The 19,705-nt window shown below is 48.5% G+C and overlaps 1 protein-coding gene across 5 annotated transcripts in view; it reads right to left on the bottom strand.

The window, feature by feature from the left end:
• Positions 1–1,553: 1,553 nt before the first annotated feature.
• Positions 1,554–19,705, bottom strand: part of MED12L (mediator complex subunit 12L) — a 140,306-nt gene continuing 122,154 nt past the window's right edge. For 2 of the 5 annotated variants that reach the window (XM_086618187.1, XM_086618184.1), the window contains 10 exons: positions 19,447–19,608; positions 17,560–17,922; positions 16,446–16,602; positions 15,079–15,296; positions 8,489–8,578; positions 7,611–7,834; positions 5,485–5,680; positions 4,600–4,653; positions 2,056–2,137; positions 1,554–1,606 (listed from right to left, as the gene is read on the bottom strand). In XM_086618187.1, coding sequence (XP_086474313.1) covers positions 1,554–1,606; positions 2,056–2,137; positions 4,600–4,653; positions 5,485–5,680; positions 7,611–7,834; positions 8,489–8,578; positions 15,079–15,296; positions 16,446–16,602; positions 17,560–17,922; positions 19,447–19,608 — 1,599 coding nt within the window. Of the gene's footprint in view, positions 1,607–2,055; positions 2,138–4,599; positions 4,666–5,484; positions 5,681–7,610; positions 7,835–8,488; positions 8,579–12,848; positions 12,900–15,078; positions 15,297–16,445; positions 16,603–17,559; positions 17,923–19,446; positions 19,609–19,705 lie in introns of all 5 variants that reach the window. The other 3 variants (XM_086618185.1, XM_086618183.1, XM_086618186.1) reach the window with 3 other exon arrangements.

Here is a 19,705-nt window from a genome sequence, read left to right on the forward strand (position 1 = left end):
AAAGAAACGTGAACAGAAGTAGTTTTTACATGAGTAAGACTTACCTGACTCCTGCAAAAGCCCATCAAAATCTGCTTTTCCGTGTAGAGCAGTATTCCATCAGCTGCTGTCGTGCCACCCAGTCCTCGGCACCTTTGCAGTGCAGTCCTCCCCCTCCCCACAGACACCTGCCTACGAAACCATCTTTGTATGGTAAAATAAGCAAACTGAGTTAATACAAAGCAGGAAAAAACATTCCTACGTCAATTTGAAATGCCCTGCACGTTCCACTTTCAAAATGAACGCATTTTTGAAAAAAAGTATAGACTAAGTCCTAAATTACATAAAATAGTAATAAATTTATTCCATTTTCTCAGCTCTAATACGAGCAAAACTATAACATATTTGAACAGGTTTGAATAATCACGGTTTGTCCGTAGTACTTTTGATTTATAATTTTCTTGTGGTTTTGCTCTCAGCTGACAACCCACAACGCGTTACGCTGCTGAAACTCAGCCAGCAGCCGGGCTCAAACCCGGAGCCTGCAATCCTTACCGGGCACGTCGGTGGCAGACGTGGGGAACGGGAATGAATCCGGCGCCTCCAGCGTAACGCGCCGTCAGCTGCGGCGGCGCTGGGACCGCGGAAAGGGCGCCGGTGGCTTTTCCGCCCTCGCTGCGCGAGCGCTGCTACGAGGTTTGATCCCGACGGCATCGCCGGAGACACGGAGCTTCGTTCCTGGGAGGCTCTGCCAGGACGCGGAGATTTCCCCGCGTGAGCAGAGCAAAACCTGTTCTGACTGTTCCATCCTTGTTCCTGCGTCGTGCGCTGCTTTAGGACTGATCCCTGGGGAACTGTGTGTTAAAAAGACCAAATATGAAACGCTGCTACTTCGAGTAGGTTTATTAACGTTACGTTGTGGCTTTTAATATAAATTTAAGAAGTTCTAATACAAGCAATAAACCCACTTCAGCACCTTCTCACCACAATGAGAGCAAGAGAAAATTGGTACTTTAAACAAGGAACTTTATAAAGTGCATATGAAAATTACAGTCAAATAAACACAATTTAAATCGATGCTTGTTCTACCAACAAAGAAAGAGGTGAACATTTTAATGAACAAATTAACTTTGATGCCAAAATCGGAAGTGCCTTTCAGTTCAGTAGTTTGGTCCAGTGCAGTTCTTTAAAAATAAACAAACAAAAATCAACAACAACAAAAACCAAACCAAAACAAAAAAAAGTGTTTCCCACAAATAAATAAATCCAGCATTCTTTGTCCTCTTTAAAAGTAACAGGACCTAAAAAGCACCAAATTCATAAAATCTGCAATAACATTCTTCAAATAGGCCCACAAGTCCATACATTTAAATCGAGTTAAACGCAAAAAAATCCCCAAACCCAAAAAACCCATCTTGTTACATATTCACATCAACTGCAGCACAAAAAATAACTATTGAAGTAAGAAGAGAAGAAAACTAAAGTTTGCTTTCTAGCAATAACTAGTGCATTGGATTTTGAATGTTCTGTTCTTCAGTGCAAACGTAAGATGCCGTCTCCCGTCGGTCTCTGGTTCAGAAGTGGGAAGGGTGCCCATACTGGTTCACTCCCGGTTGTGGCTGGTTACCTGGTTGGTAAAGCAAAGGGACGTGTTTGCGCCTCATGACCACGCTCTACAGAAATACAGAAAATGACCTGTGTTTCATGCAGCAGGAGCAAACACCAGTCAGCACGTTCCCTTATGTCCCCATCCCACGCCCGCGGGAGGTGCCCGTCTGCTCGGGGCGCGCGCTGCAGCAGGGCTGCAGAAGTGAGGGGAGAAAACATGCAGCACGTTGTGATGGGCCACCAGCCCCGTGTCTTGGGCTTCTCTGGAGACCAACAGAAATCCATGGGATGTTCTTGCACCAGAACTTTGGTATTGCATCACTACTGGGCTGGGTAACAGCTGCCAGTAGGTAAACTGCTCACATGTCTATATGGCAGCGTTTAAACAGGTGGAACACCTCCGGAAAGATAATTCCATACTCAAACATACGTGTCCATTCCCGTACATCTGGGCACGCACACACTTACTGGAGAGCTGCTTCTGGAGCTGCCTGACCAGCGCCGCTGTCTGCTGCTGCTGCTGCGTCTGCTGCACGCCTTGCCGTGGGAACTGCAAAAGAAACACGACAGATGAAAGGTGCACAGCACAGGTGCCACGTCAGGTACTCCCAGAAGTTTGGCCTCTGCCGCCACGGCACAGCCCCACGGCCTCCCCACAGCACAGCAGGGACACACGGAGCACGTTTACAACTTACAGAACACCCGTTCTCTTATTCCCTGGAATCTCACGCGTTTCCCGTTGTGTTACAGGTATCACACGTGTCCAGCCAGACACAAGGGACAGAGTCAGTCTCCGTCTCCACCTCTGGAGAGGTCAGTGTTCATCCTGCAAGTCACTCTGAGCAGCTTTACTGTCTCCAGCGTTCAGAGACAAAGCAAATCAAAACTGCAGATCAAATTAACAGCCTTTTAGCATCTTAAAACACTTATGTCTGGGGGAAGCATAATAGCCAAAAGAAGCTTCTTGAAAAATATTTTTCCCAGGGTAATGGCACTTCAGATAAAAAGAAGGATGAGCACAAAGCACGTGTCATTCCTTGCGCTGCACACCAGCTGCAGGGTTGTAGCTGCGCACTCGATTCCAGGCTCCAGTGGAACAGTGGAGGTGGACCAGTGCCCAGTCAACGGGGCCGGCTCCTCCGCTGAGCAAAACGGTCATCGTTCTGATCCCGACCCTACGGCCACAGGGATCGAGACAGGGTGCTCCCAGTCTATGGCATTAGGCACAATGGGTTTTGACACAAAAAGCTTCCAAAGAGATCTGCTGTTAATGAATTAAATCGTGACTTCAATCACTTTGAAAGTGCCCTGAGTGTAAATGCACTGACTTTCACAAATGTGCACCCTATTTATACTTGCGTGAAAGCAGAATTTAGTCTGCAATTGGTCAATCTGACGGCATGCACTATTCCCTGCCTGACACATGAAGTCTATTTTTCAAGTAGGAGAACAAGCACTGCTTTGCTTTCCACACTTCTGGCTGTCATTCAGAAGAAAATCGTTCTCTACTAACAACTTTTATTGATCATCTGCCTGTATGTCAGAATACTGACTGCACTCCGTGCCACGCTACGGAATTACGACAGAGCGGACTCAGACTGTCTCTCTGCGTACCGTTCGGATGGACACCTCTGGAGCCAGAGGTTTGTGCACACAAGGAGCATTCCTTCCCTTGGAAAATGTGTCACCTGTATGAGAGAAAAATGCAGCAGCTGACTCCTGAGGACAGAGAGCTGATGGCACCACTCCCTCAGTCTTACCTGCTCCTGGGAGGGAAATGGTGATGGACGTGGTAGTGCCCTGCTGGCAGAGGCACGAGTCAAACCGAGCCTGCACCGTTCATGGGCTGTCTTACCCTCAGGGCCTCTAAGCTCTCTACATCTGTTTCCTAAGTCCTGGAGTTTTCCTTCTCCTTGGATTTGGTGAAAATGCATGTGCCTCTGATGCAGTGATTTTTTGTGCTTCTGCACAAGGATACACGATACACCTGACCGGTTTGAAAACCCGATGCGCTGAGTAAAACTGGAGTTATTCAATACTCTAATAACCTCCCGCGCCCCAGCAAACGCCCATGCTTTGTTCCAGTGAAACCTTCTGCTTACTGAAGGGAGTTTCAGGGTTTTACAAGGCTTCAGCATCTTCTCCCTTTCTGAAATCAAATCCTTCACTTAAAATACATTGTGCAATCTTCTGGCTAACAGTCCTTGGTAAATGCTGAGGTTAGGCAGAAGCATTACCTACACCAGGGTTTCCTGGGGACACAAAACCAACGCACAGAAAACCTTCTGCTGTGCCAAGTGCTGGAAGAGGCACCTGCAGCCAGGCAGGTGCTGTGTCTCTGTGACCATCACATGCAGTTTGTTCAAGATAGAAACACTATTAAGAAAAACTCAAAAATGGATGAAAATGATCTTTCAATAGTTATCCAATAAACTGTTCAGCCTGGAGAAGAGAAGGCTCCGGGGTGATCTTATAGCAGCTTTCCAGTACCTAAAGGGGTCCTACAGGAAAGCTGGAGAGGGGCTTTTTACAAGGGTGTGTAGTGACAGGACAAGGGACAATGGCTTTAAACTGAAAGAGGGGAGATTTAGATTAGATCTAAGGGGGAAATTCTTCACTCTGAGGCTGGTGAGGCACTGGAACAGGTTGCCCAGAGAAGCTGTGGATGCCCCATCCCTGGAAGTATTCAAGGCCAGGTTGGATGAGGCTTTGGGCAACCTGGTGTAGTGGAGGGTGTCCCTGCCCACGGCAGGGGGGTTGGAACTAGATGATCTTTAAGGTCCCTTCCAACCCAAACCATTCTATGATTCTATGAAACACGCTCATACGGCACTCAGAGCACTGGAGGTTCGGCACCGCAGGCACCACGGTGCCAGCACCAGCAGGCAGGCAGGGACGTGGGGACGCTGACACAAACCTTCTCCCCAGCCTGCTGCGCTGCCCGTCCCAAGTGCCAAAACCCACCCTGTCACCTCGCACCCACCCGACTATCCGGCGGTCGCCTCTGCTTACCAACGGCTGCTGCAGTTGCACGGGCTGGAGACCAAGCGCCTGCTGCTGCCCCTGCTGCTGCTGCAACTGAAAGAAGATGGGCATTGGAACAAGTGACACGGCACATGTGCTGCCACGAGGAGCGGCCACAGGCCACGTGGTGTGGCTTCCCATGGCTGGTGCCCACCACAGGGTCCGGGCTCCCTTACGGCATCGGCTACTGAAGGTCCCGTTTGGGAGACGAGCCCCGCAGCTCTCCCACTGCCAGCCACACCAAGGCTGACAAGGAGCGTTGTTCGCAGAGAAAAAAACACTCAAAAGCTGGTATATTTAGCTTACTCCAACACCAAAATACCTAGATAAAATACACTACTGTTCGACAAGAACTGGCACCGATATCTACTGCATTAAAATGAAAACATGAAAATAATTCCAGCCATCAAAGGGCCACGGGAAACATTTTTAATGCGACTTACTTCCCCTGTGACAAGCCCTACATGTTAAGCTGATAAACTGGTACTTACCCCCAAATTAAACACGTGTCACCAAATCAGAATACAGGAACCAGGCCGGGCAGGGAGCGAGCCCTTCGATTTAAGCGGGGAACGCGTTACAAGGCAGGCAGGGGAGCACAGCCACTGCCTCTGCCTCGGCACGTTCGCCTGGGCCGTTCTCCAGTTTACCTTCTCCAGAGGCACCCTACCATCTTGAGAAATGAAGTACTGAATTTGATGTGTGTATCCAGAGCTCTCTTTGGGAAGTCCCAAATGTGAACAACTAATTGTTCCACTCGAGTAAGAGCAGTTTGGGCTTACAGCACCGGGCTCTGCCGCTTTAGATGCCACCACACGTGTGCAAGCGAGTGTGTAACACCGACACGGTGACGTTTATGCTCCCGTCCCGCACGGAAACCCCCCCGGCCTCTGGTGCAGCCGGGCCCCTCACCTGGAGGAGTCTCTGCTGTCGCATCTGCTGCTGTCTCTGCCTCGCCGGCTCCGGAGGCAGCTGCACCGAGCTCAGGGCCGGGTGAGGACCCGCGGCCGACGCGCTGTCCAGGCCCCCTCCGACCAGGGAACTTGGCTGCAGAGGCTGATGGTTCAATCTGATGGGGAGAACCAGACTGGATTATACTTCATGCCCAGTAACTGAAGTAGGTAATAACATGTTCCTCTAAACACAGATCCAAGCTTTCAATTCTTGCTTTATTAGGGAGAGTGATGGGTTTCTACACTTCAAGCAAGAATTCCACATGAGCATTAAAACATTTTCGCTACCAAAACATCTCAAAGTTACATTATCATGAATTTAAACCTGATTATAAAGAGTTTCTACTTTCCAAAATACTGAAAAAACCACACCAAGCAAGAAATGCTTTCTTAGGGTGCTATGGGAGCAGTTAACACTGACAAAGCAGGAAGACGTACACAGGCAAAACGCGTTCGCTGGCTCGTCGTTCAGCGCAGCTGTTTAGAACTGGGTACAGACACAGCAATTTAGGTTGTCGGCTTTGCTCCTACCACGAGGCCCCCTGCAGGTTTTCCTACAAGGCTGTCAGCCAAGGCAAGGCCAAGCTTTTGGAAGAGGTGCAAACATACCCAAAATTGAGCACGCCCTTAAGATGCTCAGGTTTGCAAGAATTTAAAAGAAGTCAAGGAAGCAGCGATGATTGCAGAATATATGGCAATGTTCACAATTCCAGAAACACCAATTTCACTAAGAACAACGAGGGCTATTTCTGTACAAGACAGAGAATTGCACAGCTACATACATGACACTTCCATATTCTGCTTACAAGCAGCAGCTGCTCAGCAAGTCATTTAAGTACACCCGAGCTTAGCACCTAAAGGAGATTTTAGTTTTGGCATCAAACTGGAGCTGAAGCAGAGGAAGAACATCTCCACTTGCTAACAGAGCTCATTGGTGGTACTCCAGGAAAAATGACGTGGGATCAGCGAGACAGGACTGAAGCTCTGCTGATGGGCCAGACCACCTTGCGATGACCAACGTCCACGTTCTCTCTGCTGCTTGAGCGAACCTGCGACCTGCACGCGGGGAGAGCGCGGCGCTGCGCGGACACCCCATCACAGCTACGGCTGGACGGCGCGTGCAGAGGCAGATCCTGCAAATTTTGACTGCTTTCTTCCCCCCCTCCCTCTTTAATTTAAGGCTGTGGTTTTTGGGAGTCACTCTACTGAACATGTCTATTTGAAATGGAAATTAAAAGTGGCAAAATTTCTGGATTCAGTTGAGAGCAGAGTTAGCCATTCTTATGCTAGACTGTAAGAAAAAAAACTGATTCAATACTGTCATTGGCAACATCAGTTTTCCACTCTGCTGGCTCCCTGTTACAGATTTCATTCCTGCTTCTTCTGTTTCATTCCTGCCTTCTGTTTCATTCCATTGCTTTACCAGAGAATCTTTCCTGTTTCTCAGGAACTGCAACTCAGCTGCACTTCCAAAGTGAAGTCAATTTAGTGTATCCAGGCTTAAGCAAAATTCATTTGTCCATTGCTAGTTAAATTAACAAGTTGGTCTTGTGTTCTCTTGACTACAGAATCTTTGGTAAACCTGGAATATTTTAGTAATGTTTAATACCACACACATTTGCATAATATGGCTGTCGTATCTGTGTGTGTGTGGCGAAATAGGATCCAACACCCATCTTTACATTAATTTTTACGAAATAGGATCCAATACCCATCTTTACATTAATTTTTACGAAATAGGATCCAACACCCATCTTTACGTTAATTTTTACGAAATAGGATCCAACACCCATCTTTACATTAATTTTTATGTTCTACAAACACACAGGACAACTGGGCTGCAGCGTGTGTCAAGACCAACTTAAAATAAAATGAAGAAAAAAGCAGGGGGGAATTGGAGAGAAAGGCAAACGTATGGCTACTCAGATCCAGCGTTAACCTCAATTTGATGACCACACTCTATTTTTAAGTGGAGCTTTAGACCTCTAAGCGAAGTTGCCACTAAAACCCTGCAACGTCACCCGCCGCGGCCGCGCGGAAGCTCACCGCTGGGTGCCCGCCAAAGGCTGGACGTAGGCAGCCGCCTGCTGCTGGAGGTACCCGCCGGGCTGCTGCTGCATCTGCCGCAGCCTCTCCATCAGCGCGGGGCCGGAATGGGCCGCGGCGTACGCGCGGGCGTTGTAGCCGGGGGAGAGCACGATGCCGCCGCCGCCGGGCTGCTGCTGCAGGGGCACCGCAGTGCCGTACATGGTGTAGCCGTGAGGCGCGACCTGATGGGGAACGGACAGAGAGTCACGTCGCTGCGCCCACACTTAGCTCAGCCCAACTGTAAGAGAAGGAGACGGCCGTTATCCCGGAGCCGAAGCGCGGGCAGCCGGAGGCAGGGCAGCGGGACGCGGTGCTGTGCCACGCACCGACCCGCAGTGCCCGCACCGGCCGTACCCGGCACTGGTTTTGGGTGCAGGCAGCCGCGCCGCGCGCTCAGCGGGACGGGACGTGCACCGCTGCCCTTCCCTGGGGGGCACCGGGCACCAGCGGGCGCTGCGCCCCACCTCCACCCCCTCTCTTTCCTTTGTTTTAACTCTGCAAAATCCCAAGTAGCAGAATGGGATTTTGCATGATTTTGCAGACATGACAAAGGTTCATTCTGAGGAGTTACTGGCACCACTGTCTCACCAAAAGCACAGCACTGACGTTTGCTTGCCTTTACCCGCAACGACGCTAGGAAAAGCTGGGAAGTGACCACGTTAAAACGGTTTACGAGCTACAGCATGCGGAGATCACAGGCGTCCTGGAAGGAGGGCTCACCGTCACACCAGGGAGCACACGGGAGACATGTCCCACACCCGGAAAAGCAGGCTGGGAGGAGACTGAGCTCCGTTTAAAAGCATCATTACGCAGACGCTCCGCGGGAGCAGCAGTACCTGTGCCTGCTGTAACGCCGGGTACTGGGGGAGCTGCGACGGGGGTCGAACTTGCGCAGTGAACACAGCGGCTTGGTCCATCGGCTGCCCCTGCAAGACACATCGCCCGTCAGAGACGGCCTCGGCACCCCGAGCACGCAGCTGTCCGCTTCTGGACATGAACTGCACCAAGTTATGTCCTAAAGGCTCATGGAGAGACTCGGCCGTTTCCTTCAAGACAGCACCGTTGCCCAGTGCCAAACTGCTGACATGTAGTTCATTTGCTCATAGTAAATAGGAATAATTGACTTTTGTTGATTTCTGATGCTATTGCAGCTCCGCAGCTGCGTACTGACCGGAGGTCTGGCACACAGCCTTTGAAAATAGGGCTTTGCAAAGGATTAGAAAAAGATAACCTAGCTGTCGTGAGGACAACGCTTTAAATTGAGCAGGAAGCTGAGAGTGAGTGACAATCTCTCGTTTAAATACACAGTTGATGTCTTTCTCGGGCTACCTGATTACTGCCCTTCGCCCCGATGAAGCAGGAAAAATGCCGATCAGGGAATTTTATGATGATGTACACATACAAAACACCAGTATGATAAATGGGTAATGCAAGCACCTCCAGCTCCCACCAGCACAGCCTAGAAGCACACTCTGTACCTGTGATCTGCAGAGAGCCCAGTCTGTTCATTTCAAATTGCCTCAATATTAATGCCCAATTAATGGCAATTAATTTAAAGATTTCCACTATAACTGCATTAGTATTAGTATGTTTTGAAGCACAAGAGGGCAAAAACCCAAACACATTATACATAATGTCAGAACCAAGACTGTAAAAAACTGGCAAATGAGAATTCGCCAGGGATCAAGCCTGTGTGCTTTTTGTGCGATTGTGATGCTGCACTTGGTCATTTTGAAAATCATTCTGCTTTAAAAAGCTCAGCGGCCGACACGAGCTGGAAGCAGCGATGCTCCTTCTGTTCAGCTGCCCAGTTCACCACAAAACCAAACAAAAAAATCCCAGTCCTCCAACAAAGCCTGTGCCATTTTAATCAGGATATCCCTACATGGATGTATTATAATTTAAGGCTGAAAGTGACTTTGGTAACACACTGCAAGCAGCAACATTACAACCAGGGCTACCAGGTGGAGAAGAAAATTTCACGTGGGACAAAACACTGAAGCACCACAGGAACTCTCCTTCTTTATCTGTGCCCACCCTGCCGTGGTGACTGCCCCAAATGTGAACACGGCCGTAGGCACAACCGGCACTCCTGTAGTTCAGCCGTTTTTTGGATTGGGGTTAAAACCATGGGCATCCTCATCGCCAGGCGTGGGAAACGGGCAGAGCTACCTGTGGTGAAGGGGAACCGCTCAGGGAATGGTACGGTACAGAGAAAGCGTTCCGGCTTCAGCCGATCCAGAGCAGCTGTGATGGGCACTAGATTAACCCCCTGTGCTCTGGGTAGAGAAGAGGTGACAGAAGAGGTCAAGGGCAAGATGCAAAACCAGGGGCAAAGCCACCACAGGGTTCCATAGGGTTGTCACACACTCATTTTCAATACATTCCTTTCCTTTAAAAAAAAAAAAAACGGATCTAGTAGGCTCTGTGCAGCCCCTGGGACGACCGCCGAAGGGGTCACTGAGGCACCGAGCAGGCAGCAAAGAGCAGGGAGCTCTGCTCTAACAGCCACGCCAAGGGGGCAGGAGCTACACTGAGGAGTTGGTTTTTTCTTACAAACAAGCCAAAGTCTTCTGGAAAAGTCTGAAAAACAAATTAGGGAGTACAAGAAATGTGAACAGAGTAACATCTATCAGCTCTGCCAAAAGTTCAGGGTAAATTAAGTTTATCTGGAAAAATATCTGCAAAATCAGATTAGGAGCTCTCAAATGACAACCTGACAGGTGAGAAACGTTACACTGAACAGAACGTACATCTCGCAGACGGGATGCACATAAATCAGACCTCAGCTGAGGATCACCTGCTACACGAGAAAGGTCCTCAAGTACTTGAGATTTTTCTTTTTTGAAACAGAGGCAGAAGAAAAACAAAAAAAGAATAATAATTTCTCTGAGCAAATGGCTTCTGAAGCTTTTTCACAAGGTGCAAAAACAAGATGTAACTTGAATTGACTCAAAAATGAAACCTGGTAAAACCATGACTGATTTCCAGAAAAACTGGTGCCTTGAGCTATTCCCCGCAGGAATACAAACCACCTGGTGGGTTCTGTGGAAGGGGGTCTGCAGAGCCGTGCTCCGTGTCCTACCCCTCGGCTTCTCCCAGTGACAGACAACCCGGTGTGCCCAAGAGCAAAATCTGCCGGCTCATGCCCATGCGGTGTAAGCAGCGTCGCTCCAAAGCTTTATCGAAGGAAACTGGGTTGGGCCCTGATGCTGTAAGAAAACACTAAACCAGCAGCTGCACGACCCCAGCCACACACGGCGGGCAGAGAGCCAGGAGTGGGTTTTGCCCACTGATCTTCTCCCCGCCACGAAGCAGCGGAGTGGGCAGGGTGCGAGTCACCAGCAGCACACCTGTACCACGGGCACGTCTGTACCGCGGGCACACCTGTACCACGGGCACGTCCATACCACGGGCACACCTGTACCACGGGCACGTCCGTACCACGGGCACACCTGTACCACGGGCACGTCCGTACCGTGGGCACACCTGTACCACGGGCACGTCCGTACCGCGGGCACACCTGTACCACGGGCACGTCCGTACCGCGGGCACACCTGTACCACGGGCACCGCTGCCCAGGCCAGACAAGCACCACGGACAAAACCAAACATGAAACATGAGCAAAAAGCTGTTGATTAGGTAAGGGACAGGTGGATTGATCCCACGGCAGCACACAGCCCCGGAGCAGCACGCTCCCCTGCCCTGGGAGCAGGCTCTGCATTCCTGAGCAATAGCAGATGTTGCTAAATTCAAAGGCACTTCTCCCTCCAGGCGTAATTCAGGAAAGAGTCAACGAAACATGCAGTCCAACTGCTGCAAGCCAGAGCTGTGCATGCACCGCAAGCAAAAACAAAACAACAAAAAAAAAGGAGAAAAATCCCCAACACCTTAACGCTGATGCAATGTTACCGTAATAACCACTGCTCTCTTTGCTCTACTCGCACCTTAAATTGGAGCAAAACTTCCTGCTTTTTCCTGCTGGGGCATGTGACCATGGTGCATTTAGAAGGAATTTTCTTTTCTAGGTGGTGCTGGGACTGGCGAAGGTGACTGTAGCAGCCATGGCACTGCAGGCTGATTTTGACCAAAATCTGACCAAATCTGACTCGGAAAGTACGTAGTCAAACACTAACTCTTACTTAGATAAGACGATGATGATGGATTTGGGAGACCCCACTGTATCCTCGCTGCACATCGAGGTGTGCCTCATTAACTGCAAGTATGGTGATCTGCACCCTGTTCTGACATGCTACCAGTAACGACAGGGATGCCTGCACATCTGTCAAACATGGACAGCAGGGCGAGCAGCACAGCCTTTTGAAACACACATTTCACTCTGCCTTTTCCATTAGTGCTTTTAACAACATTGCAGTTTCCCTAAGACAGGATGAAAGTCCTGCAAACTAACTGTGAAATAGCTTTTCTAATTAGTACCTGGAAAGCTTTCCAACACAGATGTCAGGCATGAAGCTTCATGCCATCGTTGGTCTTCCCCAGAAACAACTGAATTCTACGAAACTTGATAATTTAACAGGTAGGTGTCAGCTGTTACTTGTTTCGGAAGTAACAAAACACGGTTATTCTCATAACAACCAGCTCAGGAACGGGCCATCGGGCAGCACACTGTCGTGCCCAGGTGGGACAAGAAGCATTTTGGAAACTGCAGCTCACGCGGGGCCCCGGGAGCTGCCCCCCTCCGGCTGGGAGAGAGGCACAGCCGCGTCCCAACGGGCCCACGCCAGGAGCGGCTCCCAGCGCTGCCCGGGGAGCGCCGGTGGCACGTGCTGGCCTGGAGGGACGCGTGGTCCCTCCGTCACGGCTCACCGTTATCCCACCCACGGTCACCGCCGCCCACCGTTGGGAGCGGCGGGAGCTGCGGCAGCGGACGGCAGCAGATCAGACGGACCTGGCATTATCTTGCAGCTGCTCTTTCAGAGCGAGAAACGCAAGGGAAGAGGAAAAAAAAATTAATCAATGATGCAGTTACGGGAAATATTTGTAAGAAAAAAATATTCTATCAGTGCAAATGTATTCGCAGCCTTCCCACATGCAGCCGCCGCGCTACCCAGGTGAGAGGAGTGCCAAAGCGTGTCATTCCCACCAAAAGCAAACTCTGCAGCCTGGGTGTGGACAGAAATGCATGTTTGTGCACAATAAAAAGTAAAGAGAAGTTCACGGTCTCAGAGTGGTTACCATTATGTTGTCAAAGCCATCCTGAAGGGATACAGCAGTGCTACAGACATCCTAAAGGAAAAGGACAGGCGAGAAAATGGCAAACAACACAAAATATACACGATTAGGCTCGGATTGTTAACAGCAGTACAGCACCTTTACAGAGCGCACCTGTACGTACGCGAAGAACACTGGTGTGCAGGAATGCTAACACGGTCCTGTTAGGTGGTTTCTATGCTAATCAACCTCAACACTTCTATGAAATTCATGAACAGGCACTCTGAACGTGGAAAGGATTCCTCACCAACCACAGGAGCCTATTAATTCTAGACATAACACTCAACATTTTTTTAACAAGTCATAGTTCTTAAAAACCTTGCACCATAGCTATCTGTTTCCAGGAGCACAGTGTGTACAGCACAGCACCCAAGAGCAGAGTCCTTCTGGACTGATTTTACAGCACCATCCACACCATAAAAACCAAAGAAGAAACTTTCCTGATTTAAGCTCTATCTAACGGCATACACCACACAGTAGCAATACTGATGAATCACCTCGTTCCTAAATTTTCAAATACCACCTTCAGGCTTGTACACTGCTAGAGCATTTCCTGCTCTGCATCCAGGACTGCAGGAAGAACGGCCACAAGGTCCCCAGGGACGCACCTGAGCTCGAGCACCGTGCACACGGGCAGGTGCCCCGCTGGGGCAAAGCCCCACTGCCACTGGGACCTGGGAGGGTTCCTCTGGGGTCAGCATTGCCAGTGCACGCTCAGACAGCAAGGAAAGCAAACAGGATGAATTGGAACAGGAGAATTGTTCACTTGTTGCATCACAGTGAAAGTTTTCAAGCATCCAGCTGAATGAATCTCCCCAGATGGCCAGTAAGGCACAACGTTGGAAGTGGACAGAAAGCACCACGTCCATCCGTGGGACTCCCCGGCCCACCACGATGGAGCTGTGCTACGGTGGGGACGTGGCTGGAAACAAAGGGTGGGTTTGGGTGGCTCTGCTTGGACCTGGCTTACATCAGCTCAACTTATACTGAGTTACTGCAGACACGAAAACACGGCTGATGTGGAATCGCTGACTGATGAACACCCAGCACATGTCACATGGCAGCTGAAGCACCCATCTGAGGCCATTCCCTGTTGAATTTTAGTGCAACTTTTACATTGTAAAAGTTTGATCCTAATTTTATCAAAAGGTTCATCGCAGACACCTTATTGATTTTATTTAGGCATGGATTCGTGCCTTTATGATAAGTTTATTCTCCTTAGGGACAACCTGTCTATGCAGCACTTTGGAGGAGAAGTTAACCGTTGTTCTTAACGCCTCAGATACTGTCCCTCTTTGAAACCAAAAGAGAAATGCAACATCTTCTGTCCTCTAAATGTGACAGCATGAAACAACAACAGTTCTTAAACGTGAGACTAACGTGTTATTTTAGATCTTCAATTATTGCTTTTTGATCCACCCAGCCACAAGTAGTGACCATCACTTGTTTACTCAAGGCTCTTACTTAAGCCTGTATTCTAGCACAGTTACTAAAATCCAGTTGGACCCAACACTAAAATAGTGACCTACTGCCTAACGTGAGAAATACTACAGGGTTAACTGTAGAGCACAGCATCCTAAATTTAGGGTACCTAATCCTTAGGACCTCATAATGCCTACAGGACTCCAATGAGGGATCAAATATCCACTTCACCACTGATGTTATAAAACACAGAGGCAGAGATTTTGGGGGCCGTTTAGTTCTTTTTAAGGCAGAAGGCAGCACACACACAGGCAAACCCCAGTTTCACAACTATGAACAGCCCCACATAAACCCATAAATCAGCAATTTAAGCCCTACAGAAGGCTTTGCGCGTATCATAGCAGAGAGACTGAAAGAGGGATGAGAAGGACAATAAGGAACCTTTAACAAAATAAAGATAGCGTGGGAGAAATTATGAGGATACTGGCTGAAACTTTTACTATTTTGAGCAAAGAGGGCACATCACAGAGTTTGAGGGCAAGATAGTGTAAGGACAATGTAATAAATATTGCAGTGAGGGTAACAACCGGTACAGAAGGACTTTAAAACAAAGGTGAGAAGTTACTGGTTTTACCACCAACTACTGGACACATCCTGCCGGTTATTTGTGATCCCAAACCCCATTTTCTGTTCTTATGCCACTAATTCCAAAGCAGCCTGTCGGTAGTCATACTGTGAAACCAGCTCTTCACACTTGAGGGTTTGGACAAACCTGTTGGAGAGCCCGTGGCTGTGCCTGCTGCCGGAGGAGCCGCTGCTGCTGCTGCTCTTGCTGCAGCAGTTTCATCTGGAGCAGCTGCTGCTGAGGTGGGATCGCGTGGAGAGAGGGGGGCTGCATCACGGTGCCGGAGCGCCGCTGCAGCATGTTTGACAGCGCTTGCTTCGTGTTAGCTGGAACGAAGGAGCCGGTGGGATCCAGCCTGGAACCACCTAAAAAACACCCAAACCACAAATGCGTTCTCTGCCTTCCGCAAGAACGTTGTCGGGACAGGTCGCTGTCAACTCACCAGCTCTTGCTTGGTCAGCTCTACAGTAACAACCACAAAGTTATTTCTGTAAAGGCAGTGAGCTGCATTAAACCAGTGACTGGACTGCAAAACGAAAGGGGTAACATAACTGTGACGACTACCACTCGTAGACGAGAACAAAAAGCAAAAAGGCTACGGGCTGCTGCATGCTCTACATCACACAAAACATCTGACTACTCTGAAAGACCAAAGCTGCACGTCAGATCACAAGCATGGCAGGAACGGCTTATGATGACAATTCTGTCATGAGTTGGCAATAATTGATGCACTCCATGTTATTTGATAAAAATCATCTACCTATCTGTATGTTAGGCTTATGAAGGTAATCTTATACGGATTTTTTAAAACAACTTATTTCCTTCACTTTGTAGCCACTCTCTGGTATTCTCTGAAGTCTTTTATGCACTTAAATACAGACCCAGCTGTATTTGGAGCTTCAGAAAACATATTTAACATTTCTAACTGGAACCAAACTTCTAAACTTCTCCTGCATAATATCTGAGCATAGAATAGTTTTCTCAAAACATCATAAACTGCTGCCCCCTAGAGCAAGTAAAATCCCGACGTTAATTGTATACACATTATCTGGAAGAAATAAAACAAGCCTACAAATAATTAAATACATATCACAAATCCTGAAAATAAAGTGAGTCGATGGATTTTTTTTTTATTCCATCTAGCACATGTTAAATTAGCCACCTTAGTTCTTGGTATGAAGCAAAGAAGAAATAACCCAAAGTGCGTTTGCTCCTTTTAATCATCCCTCTCTAATTTCACTCCTCATTGAACTTCTACCAGCTTTCTCACACTATCACCACAGCAGGTCAGTTTTGCTCAGCTACCAAAAACGTTTAATAGCTTAATAGAGATGGACCTACAACCGCTGATGGAAAGCCCTCCAAAAAACCAGCCAACTCAGGAATAAAATGAACGGCACCGGCAGACACAGCCTGCTTCAGAGAAAGTTAGAAACACAACGTGGCTGTTCAGAAGTCAGCGTTTCTCATTGCCCAAATAAAGCCCCCTCTGTGAATCGGAAGGCTGCCCGTACCTGGCGGGAGGGGCTGGGTGTGCACGAAGAGGCCGGGCTGCGGCGGCTGCCCCACGGCGCTGTAGCCCCACAGCGCAGGCGGAGCATGGGGCATCACTTGAGAGGAGATGGGGGAGTAAGTGGGAGGCACTCTGTATAAGCTGTTCTGTGGATACTCCTTAAAACAGACAGTAAAAGTGAATGTTACTGACTTTCATACCTTAGTACCTCATACACAATGCCAATTTTCCTACTAAGCTCTTAAAGGTCGGAGACAGCTCCTGCCCACGGGTAATTAACAGCTCCACAGACACACCACCCATCTGCACCTTATTAGCAAGCACCTTCTGCAGGCACAGCACAAGGCCAGCTTACTGTGTCAGTATAGAAATAACAGGAGGAACTCAGCTGAAACATCGAAAAGGTCAGAAAATTATCCCCAAATTACAGCTACTTGAAACTCAGCACACTGACAGAGCAGCTGGATGCTGGCAGAACACTGTCACGTCTACGACACGTACGACCACACTGGCAGCAGTGTGAAGAGGACGTAATCGCACAGAACCTCGTACGTTTTTATTTGGGTGGTGCCAGGCGTGTTCTTCAAACCCGTTGCTCTAGGTAGTTCTTCAGCTTAGGAACCCACACCTCAGAAACCATTAAAACCAAAAGAGAAAGCGTCTCAGAAACCAGAACAAACTGCACAGTAAAACAGTTTATCTGCGTGAAAGAGCTTCTTCCAAATTGGTTTCTGTTGGAATGGGACCTGGGTTTGAACCAGCATGTTTGCTCTCAACATAATTTGACAAGGAGACATTTTAGAAATTGATACAGAGGATAACAGCTGTACTTTACACCAAGCAAAAGACAGCAAATACGGAACCCAAATAGTATTTAGTGAGTAAGATCCAGTATTTTATATAGCACAAAAGGTCTTAAGCACAGTACATTCTTCTACACTGAGCTCTATTGGATAGAAATCCACCATCCTCCTGACCATCTCCATTCACTCCCTGTATTAGGACCCGCTCCTCCAGGTGCAGAACAGTTTCTGCAGGTAGCAAAGACAGCCCCACGCAACATCAGATGCTTCAGTGAGGTACTTCAAGTTCTGCATGGGGCACCAACTACTTACATCAGCCCTTGAGCTTGACTTCGACTTTCGCTTTCTGCCCTTTGTCTTCTTCTCGTCGTCCGTGGCAAGTTTTCCCTGATCCGAGAGCTCTCCTGACTTTCTTTCTGGTTCCTGAGAGACAGGTGTGGTGGGCTCTTCCTCCTCCTCCTCTGGAGGAAGGGGCAAGGGCTCGAGGTAGTAGCTCCGTGGCTTGGGTTTGGTATGCGTGTGGTACAGGAGGAGATGCTGCTGCTCCTCATACTTTATCACTTTCCTGTCGACACGAACTGTACCAAACCATGCCCAGGAGAGAGGAGCAGGATTTTTGTGACCTTCAAATAAATCCCAAGGGGACACCTTTTGCTTTGTTGAAACCTGAAGACCCTGTTTCAGAATAAAAGTGAAGTTAGTATTTTAAGGAAATGGAACGCCAGAGCGGAATACTTGCTTTTGTACATCATCATTTGAGTCACAAAAATCCAGTTAGGACTTTCTCCTCTCCACAAAACGTACCAAGTGCATACTGGTGGAATTTTAACCTCTATCCAAGGCTGCCACTAGATAAAAGCAATTATATTTTTATGGTACCATTTGGTTATAGCTATGCTAAAAATCTCAAGTTCTATCTATCATATTTTGGAGGAAAAGTCAAGTATCTATCAAAAATTGCCAATCTGAGAAAATGTTTGCTAAAAGTTTACGTATTCAAATGAGGGGAGACAAGCCTCAGCAGTATATCACCAAAAAAATGCCTACCCAGTCTGCAGAATAAAAAGCTCTATCCTAAGCTCCATGTTTCTCTTTTATATAAATTCACTTTAAAAAATTATGCATCCCTTCACATTCCTAAAAAAACTCCAAACCAACTAATACACATTTCCCCCCTCTTTGTTTCCTCCTCTGTCTTTTGTAAGCAGGATCGTGCCCTTCGTCTTTCCCCCAACAAGCAACAGATCGAACGGCTCCCAGGTTACACGAGCTCTCAAATGCAAGATTCTGCCTGAAAAGCAAATACTTTTGTCAGAGCCTCTGCTGTTCAACTCCAAGTCAAACGGAATTTCCTTTTGGCAACTTTGGTGGAGTTGGCTCCAGTCAAGCCCCTGCACTGAAGAACTGAGCAGGCTTACGTCAGCGCTCGTCACCTTCGCAGTCACAAACTGACCACGTACTCTGAAGACGTAACACGGAAGGGCACGCAGCAAACGTGATGACTAAATTTTAAACAAATCAGAAAGTTTTCCCAAACCCATGAATTTGTATGAGTAGCACATATCTATCCAAAGCTCTGAGTCTATCTGCAGGTGACTTGTCAGGGAGTGGAGGGTGGCAGCCCTGGGGTGATGCCAGTGCCCGGCCCCAGTCCCACCAGGCTGCCCGCACTGTCGGCCGGGTCTGACAGCTCCCTGCGTGCCTCTCTCCAAACCCACTCCTGGTTTCACACTCCGCCTCGGAATTTTCACACGGATCATGTGTGGCATGATCCCCCCCATGGCAGGGGGGTTGGAACTGGATGATCTTTGAGGTCCCTTCCAACCCAAACCGTTCTATGATTCTATGATCACGCAAACAAAAACTATGCAAGAATATTTGGAACAGATACACATTTGATGCCAAAGAACACTCTGCCACTTGCACCCGTTTTTGAAGGCATTACTCCCCACCCCGGCACTCCTCACTCCTGGCATCGCTGCCCATGGAACGCCCGCCTGTTTACGAGAGGTGGCATTGCTGTGGCTGTGGCATTCGGTGATGGCAGAGCACCGCAGGGCTGTGTTACAGCAGAAGTACGACGCGTTCCTGACACTGCCCAAAAACACACGCACTGTACGAGTGGGACCTGCTTGCTTGCACTTCCTACGCTTCAAAAACCAGGGAAAAACTCAGATGAAAGCAAACATTTACTCTTGCCTGTTTCTTATCAATGGAGTCAAATCCTGCAATTTTGTTCCCCTTAGTGTCGATCAGGGATCCCATCGGCTCACAAGTGATAATATCACACGTCTGCTTCGGCAGAGGGAGCAGCTGGCGAACCCTGTCGATGCTTTCCGAGCGCTTGTCTCCCAGCTCTTTCTACAGAATAAAGACATCCATCCGTCAGACAGGAAAGGGGGAAAAAGGAAGAGAAACATTGCACTGCTTTCACTATTAGAAAACGTCCAGTTTTTGG

Source organism: Tauraco erythrolophus, chromosome 11, assembly GCF_009769465.1.
Source record: "Tauraco erythrolophus isolate bTauEry1 chromosome 11, bTauEry1.pri, whole genome shotgun sequence".
Taxonomy (NCBI): domain Eukaryota; kingdom Metazoa; phylum Chordata; class Aves; order Musophagiformes; family Musophagidae; genus Tauraco; species Tauraco erythrolophus.